The 23,730-nt window shown below is 42.2% G+C and overlaps 1 protein-coding gene across 1 annotated transcript; it reads right to left on the bottom strand.

Annotated features, from left to right (window-relative positions):
• Positions 1–12,162, bottom strand: sema4d (sema domain, immunoglobulin domain (Ig), transmembrane domain (TM) and short cytoplasmic domain, (semaphorin) 4D). Its single transcript, XM_030767953.1, has 18 exons — positions 12,158–12,162; positions 11,021–11,154; positions 9,642–9,787; positions 9,473–9,535; positions 9,253–9,351; positions 8,869–8,962; positions 8,581–8,697; positions 8,298–8,449; positions 7,773–7,948; positions 7,357–7,513; positions 6,558–6,780; positions 6,296–6,411; positions 5,631–5,806; positions 5,263–5,309; positions 3,890–4,867; positions 3,001–3,081; positions 1,963–2,190; positions 1–224 (listed from the first exon to the last, which is right to left on the bottom strand). Exons 1-18 carry the CDS (start codon positions 12,160–12,162, stop codon positions 1–3), a joined length of 3,216 nt encoding a protein of 1,071 aa, XP_030623813.1.
• Between the last annotated feature and the right edge of the window lie 11,568 nt (positions 12,163–23,730).

Here is a 23,730-nt window from a genome sequence, read left to right as displayed (position 1 = left end):
TCATTTCCCACCTCGGCTGCTCAGGTGGATGTCGATTTTAGACGTGTCATTTCCTGCACGAGACACGGCAGTGCACTGGTACTGGCCATCCTTGACCAGGTCCTCTTCTCTAACCCAGCTGCTCACTAGCACAGCCTGCTGGGTAAGGGTGTGACGGTACTCTGTCACTGGCGTCTCAAGCTTCCGCCTATTCATCTGCCAATGAATGCTGAGGTCACTGGGACCTGTAGGATAGATTTCAGATTTGCCAACCGCAAACATACATACGAGCATACATACATACATACACACACACACACACTGCATCGTACTGATTCCAACATCTTCCACTCATTTTAACAGAGAATTCAAGAAAGTTCACATGGATGTTGACTTCAGTTGTCTACACCACGCAGCAAATTACACTGAGCAGTGTCTAAACGTTCATCTGGTTAGACTGTAAGTACACAGACTTGTGCGATGGGTGTGGATTTGGTAGTGCATTAATTGAAAACAATCTAGAGCTTTTCTTCATGCAGTATTACTACAGACTGAACATAAACACATTTTTACTACTTTTGAAGGCCGGAACACGTAGCGAGGTTGCATTCTGGTAATAAAAGGCTCACAGCAAAATGAAACATGCTTCCTTTATTTCTGAATTATCGAGAGGCAGGGAGGGAGGGAGAAAGAGAGGGAGGGAGAGAGAGAGAGGAGGAGAGCAGTCAAAAAACTCCTTTGCCAACCCTGAGCTTACCAGAAAAACAGCAATTACAGTATAAAGGAACAATAATATTCACTGTCCTCGCAATTACAGTCATGATCTTTACTGCTGCATTGGAAACTCATATGTTTCTACTCAGACCCCTGTAGAGAACAAGCCTTTTCTTCCTCTCTGGTTCTATACACGTCTCCTGTGTGTACAGCTGATTATGTACAATAACAACTTACCATTAAATAACACACTATAGTCAAAACTGTAGTAGTTAATGAACAAACAGCATTTCTCATGTTTAAAGTAAAAATTTATTTCATAAGCCTGGAATACGGAAGCTTTATGGAAAATATGTACATCTGTGACAGTATATAATCCATATGTACAAATATTTACACTATACAAAAAAAAAACAAACAACTTCAGGTACTCCCTGTCCTGAAATGAGTGGGAAATGATTTGGGGCAAAGAGAAACCAGACAAAGTCTTTTGTTCAAGAGTTATTTCCAATGTGAACTGAGTTGACCTCTTCACTTGTTCAGAGGCAGCTGCTCCTTATCGACAGCAGAATCGGTCCATTATTCCGCAGGGCTCAGGTAAGATCCGTTTTTACAAAGAAGTAATAGGTGCAATTCGAAGAAAAGTTATAAAATGAAGTCTTTGTGTCAGCTTCATCAGGAAAACTATGATAAACCTAGAAATAAATTATTCACAATCTTTTTTTATATATATAATATGAAAAACAGTCTCTCAAAGTCTGAATGGAAGTAGTTTTCTTTATTTGTACCATCCTGTTGGAGTTAGAGAAAGGGAGTCAGAAAAACAGCTCCTATACACTAAGGTCTTATGCTCAAAACTAAGAAGAAGGGTGAGGCAGTGGAGAGGTGGAGTGAAGGAGCAGGCAACATGCAATGAGTAAGAGACGTCCAAGCACCATCTCAAACAGATTATTTCCTTTCTTACTTCCTTTCCAGAGATCTGAAGAGACTAGCCATGTAAAAATCAGCCAAACAGCAAAATCTCAGCCAAATCAGATGGCTAAGCTAGGCTGTCAGCCATTTTGTTGTTTACTGATGAAGTCATTTCAGATCAGAGGAAAGAAGAAGGATAGATGAAAGGAAAAGAGTCTTTTCACAGCAGATATGACAAAGTCAGGCACTCAGAGGAAGAGAGGGGGACGGAGAAAGAGAGAAAGAGAGAGAGAGAGAGAGAGAGAGAGAGAGAGAGAGAGAGAGAGAGAGAGACCAGAGGTCAAATGTACCACTCACCCAGAGCCAAACAGAAGAGCAGAAGGGTCTGGTGAGTCTGAACTCCCCAGACCTGGTCATGCAGCAGGGGGGGCAGGAGCCGCACCCCAGCCTTCTCAAAAGCCCGGGAGGGAGAAGGAGAAGTAGAGGAAGAGGAGGATGAATGGGAGGAAGAGCAGACAGAGGGACTACTCCCTGAGGTGGGCAAGGACGAGGTGTCGACGGGAGGGAGAGGAGCGACGGAGGAGGCTGTGAGGGAGAGGAGGAGTGAAGGAGGGAGATGGAGAGAAGGAAGAAGAAAGAGTGCTTAGGATCACAGCCAAGTAGGTTCAGGAGCGTCATGCAGACAGACAGGTAGATGGATAAAGGAAAGGAGACCTGCTTAGCCTTTTTGAAAGGCATTGTGAAGCGACTGAAACACCCCTAAAACTAATCACGAATGAAACTCAAATAAAAGCTTGCTAAAACTAATAAACGATTAAACCATTTTTACTTTTTTAAAGTCTAAAATTTAAAGCTTCTCATTTTCTGAACAAGAACAACGACAACAAAAAATGCAAGGAAAAAAAAAAAGACAAAAAAAATGTTTTCTGAGCCCAAATTTTAACTTAAGAACAGATAATCTTTCTCTCCAGTAATTCTCTAAAGCTGTGATTACTTAAAGAGTATAGTCTTACATACATATGTGCACACAACCACAGGGAGAACAGAACCAGGCTGCTCTGATAACCTTAAAGTGGCCTTTCAAAAACAAACTCCCGAGTCACAGTTGGGGGGGGAAAAAAAAAAAAAAAAAAAAAAAAAAACACTGAACAGACAGTCAGTGTGTGGAGCAGGTGTTCCAGAATATTCCACACAGGACACAACCAATTCAGTGTCCTTGCATTTTTGGTCACTGATAGTAGCACGTCACATTCTCATGCTGCACTGCTTTGTTTGTTTGCTGTCCTGTTCTGGAATCACATACAGCTTATGTACAACACTAAGTAAATGATGCGTACGTTAGTCTAATGTCCACTTCCTCATCTGCCATTCTTTGAGTTCTGTCATTTTTCCCACCGTCACCTAAAGGGTTGGAACTAAGGGGCTGCTTAGTGTGAATTTTGTCCAGCGTCTCATCCTTAGACTGCCGTGGCTTTGCTTCGCGGAGGATGAGAAAGAAAAAAAAACAAAAAACAAAAACTAATTCCCTAGATTCCCTTGGATATTGCTTTGTCCATTCTGATTCCTCATTCTCAGCTCTCAGCTTAGCTCTCCACTAACTGTGCTGCTCACGCTACCTGTCCTTTTGGTCTTCTGACACACACCATTCCTGCATAAAGTGATTCACTCTAGGTGTTTGTTCTGACGAATTCCAAAAACACAGAACATCATCCCTGAGAAGTTACCAAATAAAATACAAGATGAAAGAAAACAGCAAACACAATGCTTCAAGCAATTAAAGAGCACAGAGATCATGGAAAATTTCTCTTCAAAACTGTACAAAAAATGAAATGCTCCAATTTGGAAAACATTGAGTTAACTTACCAATTTGGTAAACCATGTTTCCAATTTGGAATTAAAATGCTTTTTTTTTTCTTTTTTTTTTTGCTGTGAAATCTTACAATACTAACTTCTATACAGAATCTAACGCTGCATTTATACTGGTGGGCAGGTGCACGCATTTGCATCTAGCTAGGGAAGAGAGCCAAAGAAAATTACATGTTTCTCTAAGGCTACAGATGCTGAGGGCCGTTAAACTGAATTAAATGACAGTGAAATGATGGGACATAATCTCTGCGCTAAAGAGATCGGAAAGTAAAGTTCAGCACACATAAAGAATCCAAGTCTCTAAAGCATAGAAGACCAATACAAACGACTCTTTCTAAATAGCTGATCTATGTCTGATCTGTCTGTGAGCAGCACGGTCACTCATTTCTGCTGCGCATACTCTACGCTCTTCATCAGCAGGGAGCATCCGCATCTGCATACTCGATTGGCTGTGATTCACAGTCAATATCGAAGGGTCGCCCGGTGGGCGGGCTCTCGTCCCCGTATCCGTGAGAGGGGATGCCCCCGTTGCTGCACTCGGGTTCCGTCTCGTAGCCCGTGTCCCTGAGGGCTCGAAGCTGTGCCCCGTTCTGCTGCGGCTGCTCTGTCTGCTCCTGTTTTTCTGTCACCGATTCCATCAGCCCGGCCTCGCAGGCCACGTACTCGGGTTGAGACTTCTTCTGGCTGCCCAGGAGCGCAGCCCGCAGCCGCAGACACGGCGCAGGCAGGTACTGCATGTAGCAGTTATAGGCCAACGCCGCAAGGAAGAGGAGGAAGAAAAGGAGGAAGAGGAAGAGCAGAGCGTTGCTGTTATCGTGCTGAAGGTACTCGGCCTCTGGGTCCAGTGTTTCAGGGCGGGGCGGTCCGCTTGGGCGAGGGCGAAAGACCCTGGGGATGACGTGTATTACGTCGGTGGGTGGGGATGTTAGTGAGGGGGCCGTTGTGCTGGGAGAGAGAGACGTTAGTTGGGTTGGTCCAGCTCTATTACCTTCAGCAGCAGCTGCCACAGTGGGTCCACGGGATGTGGAACCAGCAGGGGCTGAGGAGGAAGAAGTGTCGTCAGATGAGGAGGCGTAGGATGGGTGGAGGGCAGGAGAATGGGCACTTTTGGGCATGTCCAGGATGAGACTATAGCCGGCAACCAGACGGGTGAAGTTCTTATTGGCAGCAGATTCCAGAGACCAGCATTCATAGTGACCTTGGTCCTCAGGGGCTACGCTGTAGATGAGAAGCCCGGACTCACTCATGAGGTGGAACCGTGAGGCCTCAGTCAGAGCAGTGCCATTGATTTTCCACACAGTATGTGCCAGGTTAGATACCAGCTGACAGGGCAGCTCTGCAGAGCTCCCTGGCTTTACTGTGACCTGCTGGTAGTCCTCTACGGACAGGCCTTTCACTGCAGAAAGAGAGAGAAAGAGAAGCATGAGAAGGGGAACATCTCAGATATATTGTGTCGAAAAAAATTACATTTACAAAAAATTTAAAAATTATAATCGAATATAAAAATCCTCTTCACCTCTAGAAGACAGGAAGACTGACATTAATAACTAACAGAATTAGGACCAACACAACCCAGGCAAAAGCCCAGAGCTCTGCTTTCTGTCTTGAATGAGTAAAGCTTCCTGATCATAAAACACTGATCATAATGGACTAATCACATTACTCTAATGTAGGGCCTGGAGACACATCACTCATGCTCATCTGAAAACCATCTGCTCTTTGTCTGCTGATAGCAGTTCATTAAGTGGCACTGGGACTCCAGTCACTCCCACTGTGAGCTGCAGCACGTACCTGTGGGACATTTATCAGCATCTCCACTCAGATTCTGGATCAGTTTCCTGTTTGAAAATCATATTGATGAGATACTAAATTTCCATTTGCAACACACATTAGTAACATAAATACCAAAAAAAAAACAGATGGATCTACTTTTCGTTAGAGAAGAAATGATTAAATGAAGGATATGATGCAACACTTAATAATGTTAGTCATGGTGTTATGCTGGTGGCAAATTTCTATGTTGAAAAAATATTCAAAATGTCAAAGAAGTCTCAAAAACTCTTGCTAAAGCTTCGATTGAAATGAAATAAATCCCTCAGTCCGTATGGACCATGGAATTGATATGGTTGTGGGACGTGAGAGTTATTGAAGGGATGTACCGCTGTTGTGCTTTGCCTTGTTCCTTGAGTATATTCACGCAGGCAGAGGCACGGGGAGCCCAGGCGCAGTAAGGGTCTCGGGCCAGGATGCAGTCCACGCACGTGGAGTATTTCTCACAGAAGGCTGTGGGGGACTGAACTACTCCAGAGTCCGACCCCGCATACAGGAATCTGGGCTGTAGACACACATACAGACACACAATTTCAGTGATGATAATAAAAATACTCATATGAAGCACTTTTGACAGCCATTGCGTGTGTGCTGCTGACTGTGTATGCGGTGAAGACAGAAGACAGAGAGTGATGACTCTCTAAATGACAGGATTTGTGGCTGTCTTTCTCATCTGAATGGCTGACTCCGAGCTTGGAAACTTCCTCTATAGTGCTTAGTGAAGATAAACTGTTTCGCGTGAATGTGGAACTTCTGCAGCCAGCTGACGCCAAGAGCAGTGAAAAACAAGAACTGATAAAACATTATAAGGGATACAGTCTACACTATGTGCGAACTGGGTTTGAATTACATGTTTTTCCCATTGACAGCAGAGGATGAGTGAGCAGGTAGGGTCCTAACACCACATATGACTCACTACAAAAATACTAGCATGAGTTATTCTATAAATATCACTCATCTATTCATTTCCACCTCCATTCATCCATTTCCTTACCCCCTGTGTGGAGAGCAGAAGACTCTTAATGGGCTCAGAATTCTTCAGAAGTTGAATCTCTTCAACAGTGTGCACTTCTCCTTCATAGACCACCGATTTATGCAACATGCCTGTATCTAAACACATAAATGTGGTACATATAAACTTAAGAGGACCAACATCACAAATTCACAAAATTAGAACACAGGGCACTATGTATACAGCTGGGAGTGGGGTTTTTTTGGCCTTTTTTAAATACCCATAACCACATTGAGACGCCTACCAGTTCCTGTGAAGATAACGTCATAAAGGTTTTTGTCGAGGGCCTGGACCCTCTCCACAGCGACCTGCGTGTAGTTGACGTCTTTGGTAATGAGTCTGGGGCCACCGCCAATGGGCAGAACAGGATCCTCCAGCAATGGGTGGTCCTTCACAAACTGAAGTGTTTTATCTGGCAGGTGCAGGGAGTTGTTGATGTTCTGCATGCGGAGTTGGTTGTTGATGCACTTTGGAGCAAAAATAAAAACAGATTAAACAGTGATTTCATTCTAATAATGTAAGCAAAAATGTCATTAAATGGATCGAAGGTGTTTCTTCGTAGACTTCTATGTTCCAGTTTATAAACCGGCAGCTCTGGATTCTGGCACTACTCACTGGTTTTACAAGGTATACTGTTTTGATATTTTAGGTAGTGTTCCCATGATTTACCTACTGGTGAGTGTAAAAATATGGTTGAACCATAACACCAGCAAGCTGCTACTATCCAGTCTTAAACCAGTATAGGCTAGTTAAAAGGTACTGAAGACGGGTTGGCTATAATTCATGACAGAAAAAGCTTAATTCCTGTTTGTACTACATTTATTCTTTTTGTGTTGATCTGTAGCAATCAAAAATAAAGAAGAACTTCAGGTCTGTATTGGTTCAGTTTTCTTTCAAACCAAACCATGATACAAACCAAACTGTGGCCCAAAAGCCAGAGTACAAACCAAACCAGGAAGACAGTGAAAGTTCACACATTTACACAGACCACTTTCTCCACGGCAGGAATACATTCATTCATACCGAAACTGCTCTGTGCTTACCGCTCCAGGTCGTGGGCTTGGGGTGACTCCATTATATCTCACCCACTTAGTGTGGGACTGCTCAACTGTGGCCTTCTGCATGTATTTGCCCTTAGAGAAGACCTCTTCCACTGACTTAATGTTGTATGCACATACTGCTGACAAACCAACGTTACCCCTGGGAGAGGGAATGAGAACAGAACAGGACAAATCATTTAGACCACAAAAACTCTCTTTTAACATCAAATTCACCTCAAATGATCACTGTGCTTTGATCTCCTCTACCCAGTGTTGTTTCAGGTTAAAGTATGAATAACCAGTTTCGTGAGATGTTCACACTGAAAAAACACCACAAAAGTCCCCTCTGTCTAAATTCGGTCTTCTGCTCTCTCAGTCACACATGCAGTCACACAAACCCGTGTTGCGGACTGACTCACCACTGGGAGGTGAAGACACCATAAATGACAGTCTCTCTCCAGTCAGGCGTTTTCAGAATAAACACGTCATGGACCACATTGAAGACAAAGTTCAGTTCAGGCATGGAACACACAAGCTTGGCTTTCAAGAAAGACGTCCATTTTTTCTGAAGTGTCCTCTGGCCACCCAGATCACCCTACCAGAGAGAGAGAGAGAGAGAGAGATACAAAACTCTACATAAAAAAAACAAAACAAACTCAAACGGTGAAATATTTCTGTGAGAGAACACACTGCTCTAGAGTTATTCCCTGAGGTATTTGGCAGATATTGAATCAAAGTGTATTTACTGCACTGGCATCAGCTGATATTTCATAGATCCTTTCATTTGGATTCTCTACGAGAAGGAGTCATGAGAGGGAGAGAGAGAGAGAGAGAGAGAGAGAGAGATAGAAAAGCAGAGAACGAGAAAGAGAACGAGAAGAAAGACAAGAGAGAAAGGCCGGGAGAGAGAAAGAGATGGCAACAGATGGCCAGCGAGCTCTGACCTTACAGACACGTGCTATCCTGGGGATCAGCAGCTTGCCAAAGAACTCGTACTCCACAGACACCTCAGTGAAGAAGTAGTATATCTTATCATCTTCACCATCTGAACTGTTTCTCCCTTCTCTGATCACATCCGCAAAGACGAAACTGGGTTCTGTATGCAGGGACAAAGTCACAGTGAAAGGTTAATGGTAAAATCCATTAAGTAGACCCTGAAATAAATTAGTGAATGACTGAAATTAAAGAATGACAGAGAAGTAATCGGAGAGGCAGTTTGATACTTACCATTCAGCCAAGATGTTGAGTACTCTGTGCGTAGCAGACTCTGGGAGAGAGAATATCTAGAGATAATTGGTTCACTTCCCAAGAAGTTATATGCTGTTCCTGAGTAGAGTTCTCCATCTAAACAAATACCAAACAATAATGATAAATGCTACAGAAAAAAAGCAACGTATTTAATCCTGACAGAGAACCAGAATGGTTACGGTTATAGTTTTGTTTTGGGGTTTTTTGCTGGGTAGCATGTCCAAGGCCATTGAGCATTTACTGGCTTGGCAATTCAGGTTGACTTACCAACCATGACAGTGGTAAAACTCTGAGCAGGATCAAATGAACACTTCCCTCTTCCATCCTCCTGTTTGTTCTGCAATTTGAAGTCTTTCAGAGACTGAACACAAAGACACACAGAGATTAAAATGAGGAGCTTAACCACAAAAAAAAAAAAAAAAAAGGGAATTACTCATGAGTGTGGCTGAGCGACTCATGAAAAACAATCCAACACTTGTCTGCTTTCATTTGATTGCACTGGCAAAAATGACAAAGAAAAGATAGAGGTTTTTTCAGTTTCTGCCAGTTTGCTTTGGCCCTTTAAGCCATTATAGTGTCAGCACTGATGAGAGAAGAAAACAAGATAATGAAGATGTTTCGTGAGTTCAGCAAAGAGGTACTCATACACACCAGGTAGTCACAGAGGGGTTGAAAAGCGTGCGTTCCACACACATACAATGTCTCTGCATCCAGGACTTGGAGAACCCTTATATAGTTCAAACAGTCTCTCTGTCAAAAATACCACATAAATAAATATTGTTAGGAGGATCTGTATGTTTAGAAATACAGTGTACAGAACACAAAAAGGTTCAAATAACAGGTAATCCTTTAAATCTTTTGAATGACATACCTCTTTAGATTTTCCTTTTAGAACACACATGGACACTGGCAAGTCCGGAACTTTCCATTCAGCCTATGAGATGGCACATTGAAAAAAAAAATATATATATATATTAGTTTAACAATGTAGAATAGTCTCACATATCAGAGCGGTGTGCTGGTGTCTGACCCATCTTTACCTTGTTGTTCTTGACTGACACGTTTTTTACGCTGAGCTCAAAGACTGCCTCCCTTGCACCCACATACAGAGCACCCTTATCTTCATTAAGTAACAATGTGGAGTAGTTGAAAATGCCTGGTTCAGAAAACTCCACCAAATTCACATCTGGTACAAAAGAGAACAAACATTTATTCATATACACAACAGAGTACACACAGAATGTTTATCAGCAATGATCAATTCACACCAAAGGGTATGAGTACTGTTAAAAAGAAGGTGCAAAGTAGGCACTATCCATTGGGCAGGCATGTTTTAATACTTTTGAAATCATGATCAAATTTGAACTCAAACATGCTCAAGCAACTGAAAATACATTGAAGCATCTAAACTTATCCTTATTATTGACTTGACAATAGGTTCATCACCCCCAAAGCATCACATGTCTCGAATCCTCTCTGACAATGAGCAGCTGCTGTAAGATATACCCTGATATATCATATCGTTAGCATAATCTCTCCAATGCTGCATCAGTATGAGGATCTATGCTGTGCATCCAGCAAGTCTGGCTCTGCCTTTGTTCACACAGACCAGAACAGGGTCCAGGACAAAGTTTGTAGATCTTGTGTGTGTGTGTGTGTGTGTGTGTGAGTGAGTGAGTGAGGAATAATTTACAATGACTCTGGCAGTGGTTAGTGTTTAGATAAGCATCGGGCACAGGCAGTAGGCAGCTGTGAAAAGGTTCAGGTTGTCACGACTGATGCCTCATACTTGAGAAAAGGCACGTCTCTAACCACACAGCTCTGAATAACTCCTCAGATACCGACTAGTTCTTAAATAAGACCCACAACCACTGAAGCATGCTTGAGATAATATGCAACACTTCCTCTACATTTGCAGAAAGACAGACTAACAGAGAAGGCTAGAGTGAGACCGACATGAGCTCAGGACAACTGATAAGGTTTGAGCACTGAATATTTCAGGGGACACCCAAAATCTAAGTATCTTACTTCACTCTCTAAAACTTATTACTCAGCTAAGACAGCTAATACTTCTTGCATCAAACTAAAAAAGGGGGGAAAAAAATCACCCAAATCATCACAAAAACCTAAAGCAAAACTGCTTATCCTGTCAGTTCAGTTGAGTGGTTGTAGAAATACTAAATGCCACAACAAATGAAACAGTATGCAGGAACACAGAGTGTCATGTATCTAATTAAAAAAAAAAAAAAACTTAACCAAAATTATTTCTACCTTTCAAATACTTCAAATGTAAATAGTTAATTCAGACACATAACAAAAATCATCTCAACTTGAACTGAAAATACATTAACCCTACTTTCAAAACATCAAAATAAATTCAATAGATTCAAGATCATTTCAGAATCTCCTCTTACTCTACCTTCATGTTTCCATGATGACCTGGGCACACTGGAGGGGCCGTGAGTGGAGACTTCCAAGAGCAGTCCTAGAAAAACTCCCAAGACACTGAAAGCCATATTCGACTCCGGGATTTTGGGTAAGGTGAGGTTACCTCTGTTAGAAACAAATAAAAGACATGAAGTCAGTCAAACACCATTCTCTTACGAGAGACAGGAAATCGCACGCAATAGACCACTGTAAACCACATGGATTCCCCACTTCCGTAGAGACAGAGAGGGAGAGGTAGCGCGTAAAAACGCATCTGTGTTCAACGACTACAAGTCCTGGCAAACAACAAATTAAAAAGAACAAAGGAATAAAGAAGTAACAGTTTAAATTTATGAGCAACTGCCACAAAATAAGCCATTTCAGCCCACTAAGTTACTTACCCAGAGTGGCAACTTTAAAAAAAAAAAAAGAAGGGAGGCGTGGGGGGTAAGGCTGCATTTGGAAATAAGGATTATTTTCTTTCACATTACCAAGGTCATTGTGCTGTGAGCCAAAAGCACAGTTCAAACCTGATGCCTTGCAGACTCAAAAAACAAATAAATACCTTTTATAGGGCTACGCACAAGATTAACTATTTTTCCCTTAGTTTTGATCACCTGGGCACGTGCAGTTTCCGTTCTTTCCCCGCGAAAGCGCTGCTGCTACAATTTGAACGCTACATGAATCAGAGGCTTGGTTTAACAAAAATAAACGAAACACTTTAAAACACAAACATTTAAGCAGCTGATGTTGTACATTATGTAGACCTTAAAACTGTCTGCGGATTCAGCGGTAGCTGACAAGAGGAAGTATTCACAATTCTATCTGGTTTTGCTGAGCAGTAAAATCGCCACTTTTTAAAAGCTGCGTAACACTTGGGATGAGACGCATAAACCCTCTAACGCAAGTCTGATGAACAGGTGTTGCAATAGACCTTCACAAACATAAAAATATTATTCTTCAATACAATAAAATACAAAATATGCATATATACAACAATAATAGTATTATTATATCGCAGTATTTGGATCAAGCAACTTGACTGTTTACGGAGCAGTCTGTTATAGATGGCAATTTGGAGAACATGTGATGACATGCATGTCAGCATTAGCACATGAAACTAGGTTACATCATGGTTACATATCTTGGGTAGCATTAGCATGTTAGCTTCCCGCTTCATTATACCTTTGGGAATTCACATCAGCTGGCTTTCACTGCTAGACCTTGAAGCATTACGAACTACAGCAATAACGATGTCTTGTCTGCTGAACATTGCTCTTTTCCTGTAGTGCCAAATGTAACTGTCGCTGCCTTCCGGATATGCTGACTCGTAAATGAATTTTGAGTTAACGAGATTCATTTGTGTAATTAGATGAGCACAGGAAGGTGATATCTAAGGCAATGGTTTCCATGACAACATTTTTTTTTTCTTTTTTAAGTGCCCTTCATAGTTGCATAAATTCAGACCATCGGAGAACTTCGAATAGAAAATGCTCAAACCCGATGATTCCCTTTTGGCGTGAAAAGTCAGAAAAAAAATACCCAAGGAGTCAGATAAAAGAAAAAGTACGATTATAATTTAAAGGAATAAGTGTCCCTATATTTCAGATAACCATAAAACCGCTGTGCTTAGTTCAGTATGACATTTCATTATTTAGGCTACCTTGGGTGACGCCAAAAACTGCAAACCCCCTAGGGTTGTTGCCATAACAAAATAAGCAGATGCAACTTGCTGACCCCAAAGTAACATTGTTGTGCAACTGTAGAGCAGTAAATATAGGATAGACACGCATATCTACTCCTTTTCTCCTCTGAGAAATGCCTGAGGAATTTGTTTTTATGCAGACTATACAGAGACCATAATGACATGAGATAGCCCTTTTGAATCAATCACCCTTTGGGCACTTTGAAAAAAACAATTTAACCTCAGAACTACTCTAGTCATTCTGTCCTTTACGCTAAGGCTGACACACCACATACATGTTGACATTTTTTGCTTTGTGTCAATAATTCTATACGTTCCTTGTTGCTTGATATTACCACGAGACTAACCAGAAACCTGTTCCTCTTTAAGTGCATCTTGTATTTAAATGCATTAGTGCCTTCATGAATATACACCATAATTCACTTTCAAACTTCAGCGGACCTTCTTTTTTCTATATTAAATCATGTGGAAAAGGCAGGGTTCGTTAGAAGGATGCAACTCGTTACAATGCTTCCTCTGTGCTCAAGTCCCTATTTGAAGCCTTTCTCCCCCTGTCAAAAGTTCACTGGCTGACTTGTCAGTAGCGGTGTGACCTCCTCATTAAAATCCTACCTCAGCTCCAAACAGGGCTTTGTTACCACAGTAATGTCAGTTTAGCTCGTGGACCCTGGCCGGCCAACGTTAAATCAGAGAGGACGAGGGGGCAGATGGTGCGCGCTTGCGTGTCTAGTGACATTGCGTGCCACACTCAGCTGTTCTACTTGTGGAGGGGGCAACGTGATCTTCTGCAAAAGCTTGCAAAACAGGTTTTTAGGCTTTTCTGGTGTGTGAAAAGAGTGTTTCTAGTGTTTCTGCAGTCCAGCAGGGGTGGGAGGGTGAGATAGGGTTATGTAAAGGACTGTATGTATCAAATTTCCTGTGCGCAGAGTACATGGCGATGTGATAACAGATGTTATGTAATTACATTGTGATCGGTAACGGGTCATCTCAAGTTTGCTCAGAGATTAAACAGCAAAAGTTTTGAGTTCTAGATCAAAAGGCAACATGGCAGAGTCACGCATATTTTTACCACTTTTTGAACCAACTGATTCAGACAAAACTGGACGGACCCATTCAGGTATTTATAGTAAGACTGAAGTGTCTTCATGTGATACTGTGGATCCACAGTGCATCAAAATGTTATGTATTTATTTATTTTTGTTTGTTTGTTTGTTTTGTTATTTGGAATACGAAAAAGTTGAGAGTAAGGGAAACAAAATAAGTGGGCAAGACAGTAGCAGAGGAATTCAATATATCTACAAAGCAAGTGCTTCCAAGTTATCGCCAAAGACACCAGTTGCTATGGCAATAAATTCAACAGAATATCACTTCAACATGTATCATAGGAAACGTTTTTATTGATTTTGTGCAACTGAAATACCCCTGAGCGAAGCTGAGACATGAAAGACCAATACATGGTTCAAATGAGTTTTCCCAGTTGCTTCCGCTTCACTCCCCAACCCCCCCCTACAAATGCACGACGACTGCCTGAGGGGACTTTTGACTGCAAACTAATGACAAATTCTAATAATGAGAAGCGGAATCACTTGATTTAACAGAAAGCATGCCAGGGATTCATGCTTTCACACCGACCAAAACTCTCAGCAGAAAACTCGCTAAAAAAAACAAAACAAAACAAAGAAAGTGAGTTTCTGAACCTCTGCATGACCAAACATCCTTGACCCAATTTGGAGAGTAAGGTTAGTTAAGCTTTCCACAGGGCATATCACAAACTATACAAGCATGGGAAATCAATAAGGTGCAGAGATATTTGGAAAAAAAGAATTCTTTATTGATCCCATGCAAATGGGACCGGCCGTTCAGAGGATTGTTAACGCGCAAAATGTACACAAAATACACACAAAATGTGTACAATTTGTATCTGACATGGTCATTTTCACCCTTGGGGCCTAAAATGTCACGCAGAATGCAATCACCTTCATTCCAAAAGTAATACTCACTACTACGAACAGTGTCACCCAGATCCTAACATACTTATGACACAACACTGTATAAAAGGAGGTCAAAGACACAAAGGACTTTTTGTTAGCTAATAGGGACAAGCGTAATCTCCACGCTCACTCTCACACACTCTCTCTGTGCATTTTCCTCAGTAAATAAACAATGCCATCCAAAAGCATGCTGAGAGCTCACTCACTTCCTCCTTGCACCCAATTTTTTCCCACCATCAGCTCACATGCCAGACTAGATTAGTCAAACACTGAGCCAAGCAGTGCAGTGATCTCAACCTCTCACAAACAGATCAGTCAAAATGCAGGACTGTGGTGTTCCCAGGCAACTGGATTATTGAAAGTAGTTATCATGGACTATAAGGTAGAAAAAAGCAATCAATCCGGACGACGACTCAGGAAAAAAGAAATCTGGCTAAACTCTGTACATATTTCCATATTGATTTAAAGACATTTCAGGATGGTATGGTGTTATCTTAAAAGAAAAATGCCTTCATATCTTGTCCTGGTAGATGTACTGCAACCAAGACACATGATAAGGGTATTGGTCTATACATACATACTTACTAGTGTACATACACGTTTACATAATTATCTTAGATGTAAAAACAAACAAAAAATAGATATATTTAGTTTCTGATGATTGTGTGTGTGTGTGTGTGTGTGTGTGTGTGCGCGTGCGCGCACGCTAATAAGCATGTGCAGACTTCCTTTAGCACACAGAGACACCTGCTTGGAGCTTAGTGCTCTGAGCTTTCTAAAATGTAAACAGGTCACAGAGGCTGGCAGCATGCCTGCTGGGTGGCCATGTGTCAGCCCCAAACATTCAGTGTCTGCCAAGCCCCCGCAGCCCCTCCAGGTTCCCTGACATCCGCTACTCTAAAGCATTGATCAGGCATCAATATGGTGGCACTCCTCACTACCCCTGAGAGCTATCCGGCAGGAATCAGCTTTCCCCGCTGTGCTTGCTGACAAAGACCCACAGTCTCTTTAAGTCAGTCTCTGTCTCTCTCTCTCTCTCCAACCCTTATCGTACGGGCCTTGTATATAGGCATTCTGGAGAGACAGTGCATGTGCTCTTCCTGGTTACTAATTAACTGCCCTTGCCCCTTTATATCAACACTGTTTTGAACCTTGTTTCCCCAGAAACGTGAGAACTTGTGTTACACTATCTGCCTGACACCCCCTCAACCCATTGTAAAGTGGTAAAGTCTCTAGTGTGTGTGTGTAGGCATTTGTATGTATAAATAATATTGAAAAATCAATAACCTAAATTATGCTTGGCTCGTTGCTTCAGTCAGTGTAAGGGTTGTCTTCGAGGCATATGTGACCTTTAACTTTTGAAGAGGAACATGATCTATGAGGACACAAGGAAGTTTGCCTGAAAGGAGAAGACAGGTCCTTTCTGAGTTGATCTTTCCGGAATAACTTCAGCATCTGCACGACAGGGCCGTAATGAGAGCAAGCTTGGCGACACGTGTGGTAATGGGTGGCCTGTGTCAAGCTTCAGTGCAACACAATACTCAGACCACATCTCACTCAACATGATGACAGATGTCTCTTGTGCTATAAATAATGAGTGGATACAGTGTATTCGGTTTGGCACTAGATATGACAAGTCTTCACGTGACATCAGATTCTGAGATCTCACGGACATGGAGTCCCTTTCAGAAACAGAAACTTGAAACAAAAACCCAGACAGCTGAGACTAGTTAAACCAAATGTTCACAATCTGGAGTCTGCAGAGGGGGAAAAAAAAAAGCCTAGATCTAAATCTTAGGTTGATGACCACATAACTGGTAGGGCTGAAGTATGCACGGCAATGTTTAACAGCTTGCCTTCTGTAAAAGACTTTTTCTCACAAACTGCTGTACCATCATCATAAAAAGAGACGCGAACTCTTTATCTCTGAAGTTTTTACGCTACTGCAAAGACCAGGGTACAGTAAAAGGCTACTAACGGCGTTCATTTGATAACGCGTTGAGGGAAAAAAAAAAAAAAAAAGCCCGTCTCTCGATAATGCATGCTTTTGTAAGAGAGCATTCCTGAAAAGACTGTGTCGAGACTGCCAGTTGTGGCCTACATTTTTAATTCAGTCAACATGTTAAGGAAATGAAACCCACTGCACACTGAGGCCCATCTGACAAATCTCACTTTAGAGCAAAGGATTGGGGTCAATGCTCATTTTTGATCCAGTAAGCTTCGCGCTCACCCCTCCGAAAACGCTGCAAAAAGGCACGGACCGTACGCGTTCTAAATCTAGCTAAAAGCAGTTTACGTCGCTCTCATTGGCCAGAGTCTGCGACCAGGGCAGCGGATCCCGAAGAGCGACAGGCAAAACTAACCGTGTGCAGAGGACACAAAATGGATACTCTCACATATAATTACTACATGCAGGATGGCTGCTGAGCTTGCAAGTCACCCTAAATTGACCACACTAAAGGCAAATGAAGGGTCAGCCCTAGTAAAGGAGTATATTTAGTCAGTTTTGGAACACTTTTCCAAACAACACACCCTGAATGGGTCACATGGACTAAAAAGAGGGAGTGTAAAAGAAAAAAAAAAAGAAAAAAAAAGAAGAGGGGAAAAGTCCTATAAACAAACACTGAATCAGAGTGGGCCTCCCGGTTCAGAAACACACTTGGGTTACTACACTTTAAAATATAATTACTACGTTTGTCTCCCCCGTTAAATCAGCAAGATGACAGGCCTGCTGCTACACTGCTGCTTTTTTACTTTTGTAGCTACTAAAGAAGAAACTCAGTAATGTGCCAAAGGTCATCCAAAAACAAAGCAGTGCCCGTCACTCGCGGAACAAGAAAAGGAAGCCACATTTAGACTTCCCTTCTTATTTATGGAGAGAGGTAACATTCTCCGGCAAGGCCATTGTGCAGTCAAGCCTGTCATTGTCATTCACACATGCACAGACATGGCTGCTCTCAGAACATGACACGCCATCCTGCTGTCATTCAAAACATTCTCAGCACACTTTTAGACGGGGCTTCAATTCCCAGCTCTCTGATTTAACAGTATTTATGACTGATCTGTCCTCTACCAAAAGAACAGGTGTCAAACAGAGCTACGAACAACTCAAGTGTGGCTGTCAAAGGCACGAACAGATCAATGCCACACAAGCCATTCAAGCTATGTTGTGAATTGTGAATAGAGTTAAAGAGCCTTTGGTGATGCATCAAGTTCTTTCTTATCTACTTATTCTCAACAAAATTCAACAGGTGTTTTTGCTAAAAGGGGTTAAAAGGGGTCCTTTCACTTTGGAAATCCAGGACGGCGTACGTGGGACTTCTTTAGAGCATAACAATAACAAGGAAATCTGTCGTCGATAAATAGTGACTCATAAAAGGAAATTTGATGCACTCAAAGGTCACCTGTAATTACTAGTCTGGTTAAATACAACAAACAGTCACTCAGCTATGACAGAGCACAATAAAATCATTTTCCGAGAATTTTCCTGCTTCATCCATCTTCTTGACCCTCTCACTGAGAACCTAACAGCTAACGCCGCTTTACAACTTAAGTTCTGTCGGCCTGGAGTGGGGGAAAAGCCATCCATCAAAGATGTAACAGAACAATTTTAAATTCCCCCCCGAGTTACCGATAACTTCGGCTTCCACAAAACACAGTAAGCAGTCACACAAGGCTGCAGCATACTGTGGAGTCTGTCCTTCACAAACCTTACCTCAAAACGCTAGTGGTAGAAAAGTTTGTATCTGTACTGGATTCTAGATTATTCTTAAGACTCCATACACAGAGGTGACCCATGTGCTAAAATGCAACTATCTGAATTCCACTCAATGTAATTACCTCCCCAGGGACTGCCTGCCTCCCTAACCACATGGATATTACAGGCTTTAAGAAGTTCCAATAAAAACACACACACTTCCTTGTAAAAGCACCTACTGTTGATCAGTGTGTGCGGAGGAGTATTAAACAGCAACAGATGCAAAACAACTCATAACACGGGACCATGGAGGAAGCGTAAATAATCTGGAAGACAGTTCCAGTGAGACACAAAAAGTAAACACATTGAGTAACCATGAGCCTGCCAGTCACCAACGTTTAGTGACTTTCCGTAACTGTATTATGAGGGATGATATTTTCTTAAGGCAAACTTGACTCTGTGCTCAGAGTTTCAAGTCACACTATTCTATTTAGTGGCTATTTTGGGAGTCATGAGAGATCAGAAGCGTTCTTGGGGCTGAACCCTGCCCTCTGCCATGATGTCCGGCCGCAGGTGCCACGGTGCCCACGGCCGGCACAAATGACATCTCGAGAGGGAGATCCGGTTTAACCTTGGACGGCCGGATCGTTTACAAAGACCGTCTGACACCACCTCCAAGTGTCTATCCTCATAGATGTGTACAGTATGTGTACCTGAGTGAGTGAGTGAGTGAGTGAGTGTGTGTGTGTGTGTGTGTGTGTGTGTGTGTGTGCGCGTGTGAGAGAGAAAGTAAATGAATGAGTGTGTATGTGTTAAAGAGCATAAATGAATGAGAGTGTGTGTGCGTACAAGCAACTCATGGTACTTGTGTTACCCGCTGGTTGCCACGGTATATAAATAAGGCTACAAACAGCTTGTGGTTATAGTTAATGGCCAGTCTCAGTCATGCAGCTTGCTTCAGTTTCCTGTGTGCTTTAATAAATAAAGTGCGGTTTTCTAGTGATACTGTAATGCAGGATTTCACCAATGTATCTGACCTTTGAAAATGGATATAGCTATACCTACCATTACAACACAGTCAAAACTTCTTTCTTCCTTTCTTTCTTTGAAAACTTTATACTGTAGTGTTCCTCGTCATTTTGTTATCTATTAACAAATAATGAAAACACACTAAATGTCCTCATTTATCCTGTAAAAAAAAACGACACCTCTGCGGGCCAAACTAAGCGAGGGTCGTAAAAGCAGCGGTTTTCCATGTGATATATCAACCAGTTTCCTGTTGGTTAGAGTCCCTCTCCGCATGTGCATGAGGCCTTAATGAGAGTCTGAAAAGCCATGGCAAACATCCACATTCTCACACTGTGACACAGGGTATTCAGGAGAAGGCTCTTCATTGAAGCACTGAGCTATCTTTAGCATGGCACTGATTTCATGGTTTGATCTGGTTGGTCCAAGACAAAAAAAAAAAAAAAAAAGCCCCTAAGGTTCTCTTGTGAAAAACACCCAGCACCCACTGGCTCTTCAAATAGTGCCAGCGCAGCTTTCTGGATGAAATTCACGAGGAGGTGAATGTACAAATTTCACTGCTTTAACATAACACAGAGAGACGTCCTCGCGTCAACACATTCCAGCAGTTCTCTCTGCCAATCTTGGATGGGCGAGCTGCCTGAGGAGAAAAATCAAAAACATATTGTGTTTCACGGTAAAAGGAGAAGAAAGCAAGAGAGGAATCCAGGCGTTCGATCGATGGACGTTCCGTGACTCTGTTGAGATTTTTCTCCCACTTTTTGACACTCTGTCCTTTTATCGAACACAAAACTCTAGGACCCTTTCCATCCTTTTTCCCCCTCTTTTTGTAACTCAGTCACTCACATTTTTCAGTCATGTAGTTTCTCCAATCTCTTTCACCATAAATATATTGCAGGTGGCAAGAAATCACCTCCATTGCTTATGTGAAATTCAGAAAAAGCTACCTTACAAACTTAACGTGAAAAGAGTGGGGTTTTTTTCGTCCTAAAACTTCCCCTTTTAGCTCCAACTTCAGCTAGCAGTGTTTTACAGTCCAGAGGCTATGTGTGTGTGTGTGTGTGTGTGTGTGTGTGTGTGTGTGTGTGTGTGTGTGTGTGTGTGAGAGAGAGAGCGAGCATGTGAATTCGAGGCATCTGTGTGGAGTGTGAGAAGGTTGTAGACGTGTCATCTGAAGAGAAGCAGGAGCTCAGAAAGTGTTCTGACTCCTTAATTTACCGTAGCCATGGCTGCTTTTGTTCCCTCCGCTCCCTACCAAGCTGTGTGTGAAAGCGTCGCTGTTCTTTTCGTGTGTGCCGACCATCGCTTCTCTCTTTTTTCTTTTTTTTTTTTTTTTAAAAGGGGTGGGGGTCTTCCCCCAATCGCTACTACACTCTTCAGAAAAGAGAAAAAGAATGCGTAATAGAGACAAGAGAACCATCTATGACATTATACTGGTAAATAAAAATCATAAAAGTGCGATCAGTCTCTAGTGCAGGTTCCATCCGTCCGAACGAGGGATCCGAGCGATGCCCCCTCTTTGTGCCGGCGAAAAAGAGGTGAGAGGGGAGCTCAGACTAGCCCCTCAAGACAGTAACAATCACAAAAGGCATAAGAGGTGAAAAATAAATAAATAAATAAATAAATATGCAGGGGGATCAACAGAAAGCAGAGCAAAAGAAAGTGAGTTTGGAATAAGAGTAAATCAAATCTGAGAGAGGAGTATTGAAAATTACTGAACTGTCAAAAATCCAAAGCGAGAGGGGGAGGGGGGGGGAGAAAGTGTTTGAACCATCACCGTGTTGCTTTCATGCAGGGTGTCCCAGCAGGACATGCGGAGGAGGGTTAGCAAGGAGAGGCATGCAGCGTTCGTGTTGCAGCATGCAAGCCCGCAAGTGCATGAGCGAGTAGCCCAAACAAACGGAGACAGGGAGGGGGGGGGGGGGGGGGGGGGGGGTTGGGGGAAGGGGTGGTGTTTCTGACCTGTGGCTCTTCCACGTCGCTCAACTAGTTGAGAGGCTCTTCTTTCGGGGAGAGTTACAAAATCCTCACGCTAGAGAGAGAAACAGAAAAATCAAAAGCAACAAGGTTATCACTGTGCGTGACTGTTTTTTCATGCATGCCGGCCTTCTCGGTGCTTCGACGAATCACACAAACGTATGCGGGCATACCTTGAAATCAACTGTCGAGACAGAATGTGTTCGGTGCAATAAATACATCAGTGAAGTACATCTCAGAAACATGTGAAAACACCACACTGACACACTCCTAGACACCCAAGCCCTAGGGCACGTCTGAGGATGATTAGCTAACTTCAGGTCCTGGAACACAGATTAAACACCACAACCAGGATCTTCGTTTAATCAGTTGACCCAAAACGCAGTGCTTATAGTTCTCCCGGGTTACATTTAACCATAAACAGCTGTATGCAGAACATTCAAGAATAAACAGAAATAAACCAAAATTTTCTTGATGAGAATGAACGTCACTGGTTGAAAGGCCTGAGCGTACAGCTTTAATTGTCAGTTAGAATGGCCACCTTTCCGACCTTGCAAAAAGAGGTTTTCTGAGGGGAGGTCAATGTGTGTGTGTGTGTGCGTGTGTGTGCATGCTTGTGTGTGTGTGGTTCAGCGTACTCATCCAAACAGCTGCAGGCTTTGTGGACATGACAAGACATTTCTCTATTCACACGGTTTTCATTTACTGAGGGACGCAAACCCCCAAGAGACGAACGGCCAACAGCGCGGTCTTTATGTGGAAAAGCTTATACCAACCTATTATCCAAGTGTAAAAATTGAAATGGAACCAAAAAATACTGCAGCTTAACAAGCAATATGAGTCTTGCAAAATAGATTTATGGAGTACAAAAAGATGTCATAACATTCGTAATATTTTCCAAAGTAGTAAACAAAACTTTGGCCGCAGCTCTGTACCTGAAATAACTAAGCATACAACCAAACAAAAACAGAAAGACAGACTGATAGGCGAGCAGACAGATAGATTATATCAGAACTCTTGGGGGTAATCAAGTCATAACCGACTCAACTACAAATTACTGTCCCAGTGGATCAAAGACTATTTAAAGCCAATGGATACATTAATAAGCAGTTACAGAGACTAATGTTGGGGGGAAAAAGACCAAGATGTATTGTAAACAAACTGTTGCTAGTCTCTTCCATTTAAAATATCACAACACTGTCATTGTTTCCTAAGGAGATGCAAATTAAAACGTCTCCTGCTGGATACAAACATGTGGTACAATGAACTTGCAGGACGTAACTGTGCAGTGGTGGAAACCAAGCGTCAGTAATAAGTAGTAGGAAAGGAAATCTCAGTCTATAGAGAGTCTGTGACAGATGGCCAGCCTCCTATTCAAAAAAACTCTCCCTTTTTCTCAACCCACTTCCCAGAGCAGAATTAAAGCACTTCAAAAGGCCCTACAAGTTTTCCTCCTCGAGGAGTTTCAGCTACTCAATATACTATTCAATAGTCATAATATAGCCTCAAGAAAAGTATTAACTTTAACTTTCCTTAAATATGGCATTAACAAGCTTATCTAAACTGTTCAGTGTGCTACTGTCCTCTTTACAGCTCCTGAACATATAAATCCAAATGTCTTTAAATGATTATTACATGACAGTGTACTGATGTCTTCATCATTTCAGTGGTCATACAGATATTTCCAAAAATTTTAAAATGTGAGGAGAATGACAAATTAATACTTATTTCTTCCCCTGACTGTAGTGTTGGGCGATGCAGCAGAAACGCTATACCATGCTACAGAGACAATCTGCCAGACAATTCAATTTAGGTCAGCAGGAATTCATTCAGGCACTGCACAAACTTGCACTGTTCATGTGTACCGTGTTGATAATAGACCATCACAACAAGTCATGCTGAGAGAACCCCCCCCCCTTAAACACACACACACACACACACACACACACACACACACACACACACACACACACACACACACACACACACAAATACTGGTCTTTCACAGAGGGAGCAAATATGCTATACTCAAGCCATGCTTGCCATGTCGCATGCAAGATTCCCGCTATGTTCCATGCTAAATTTTTCCCTTACTCAACCCAATTACAGCGAGTCTTTCATTTAAATAATGTATTTGAAGCTTTTCATGCACTTCAAAGGAAAGAGTTAGATTCCTTATACATTTATGCACTTCAAACTAGGTCAACGAAAACAGAAAATACACATCAGTGGAAACCTCATGGGGTAAATATTCTGCAAATGTGGTAACATATATTTATACCAACTTATGAAATAACGAACTCAGA

Source organism: Chanos chanos, chromosome 3 (assembly GCF_902362185.1).
Source record: "Chanos chanos chromosome 3, fChaCha1.1, whole genome shotgun sequence".
In the NCBI taxonomy this organism is placed as follows: domain Eukaryota; kingdom Metazoa; phylum Chordata; class Actinopteri; order Gonorynchiformes; family Chanidae; genus Chanos; species Chanos chanos.
Note: the sequence above shows the minus strand (reverse complement) of the source record. Positions and strands in the feature narration are given on the sequence as shown.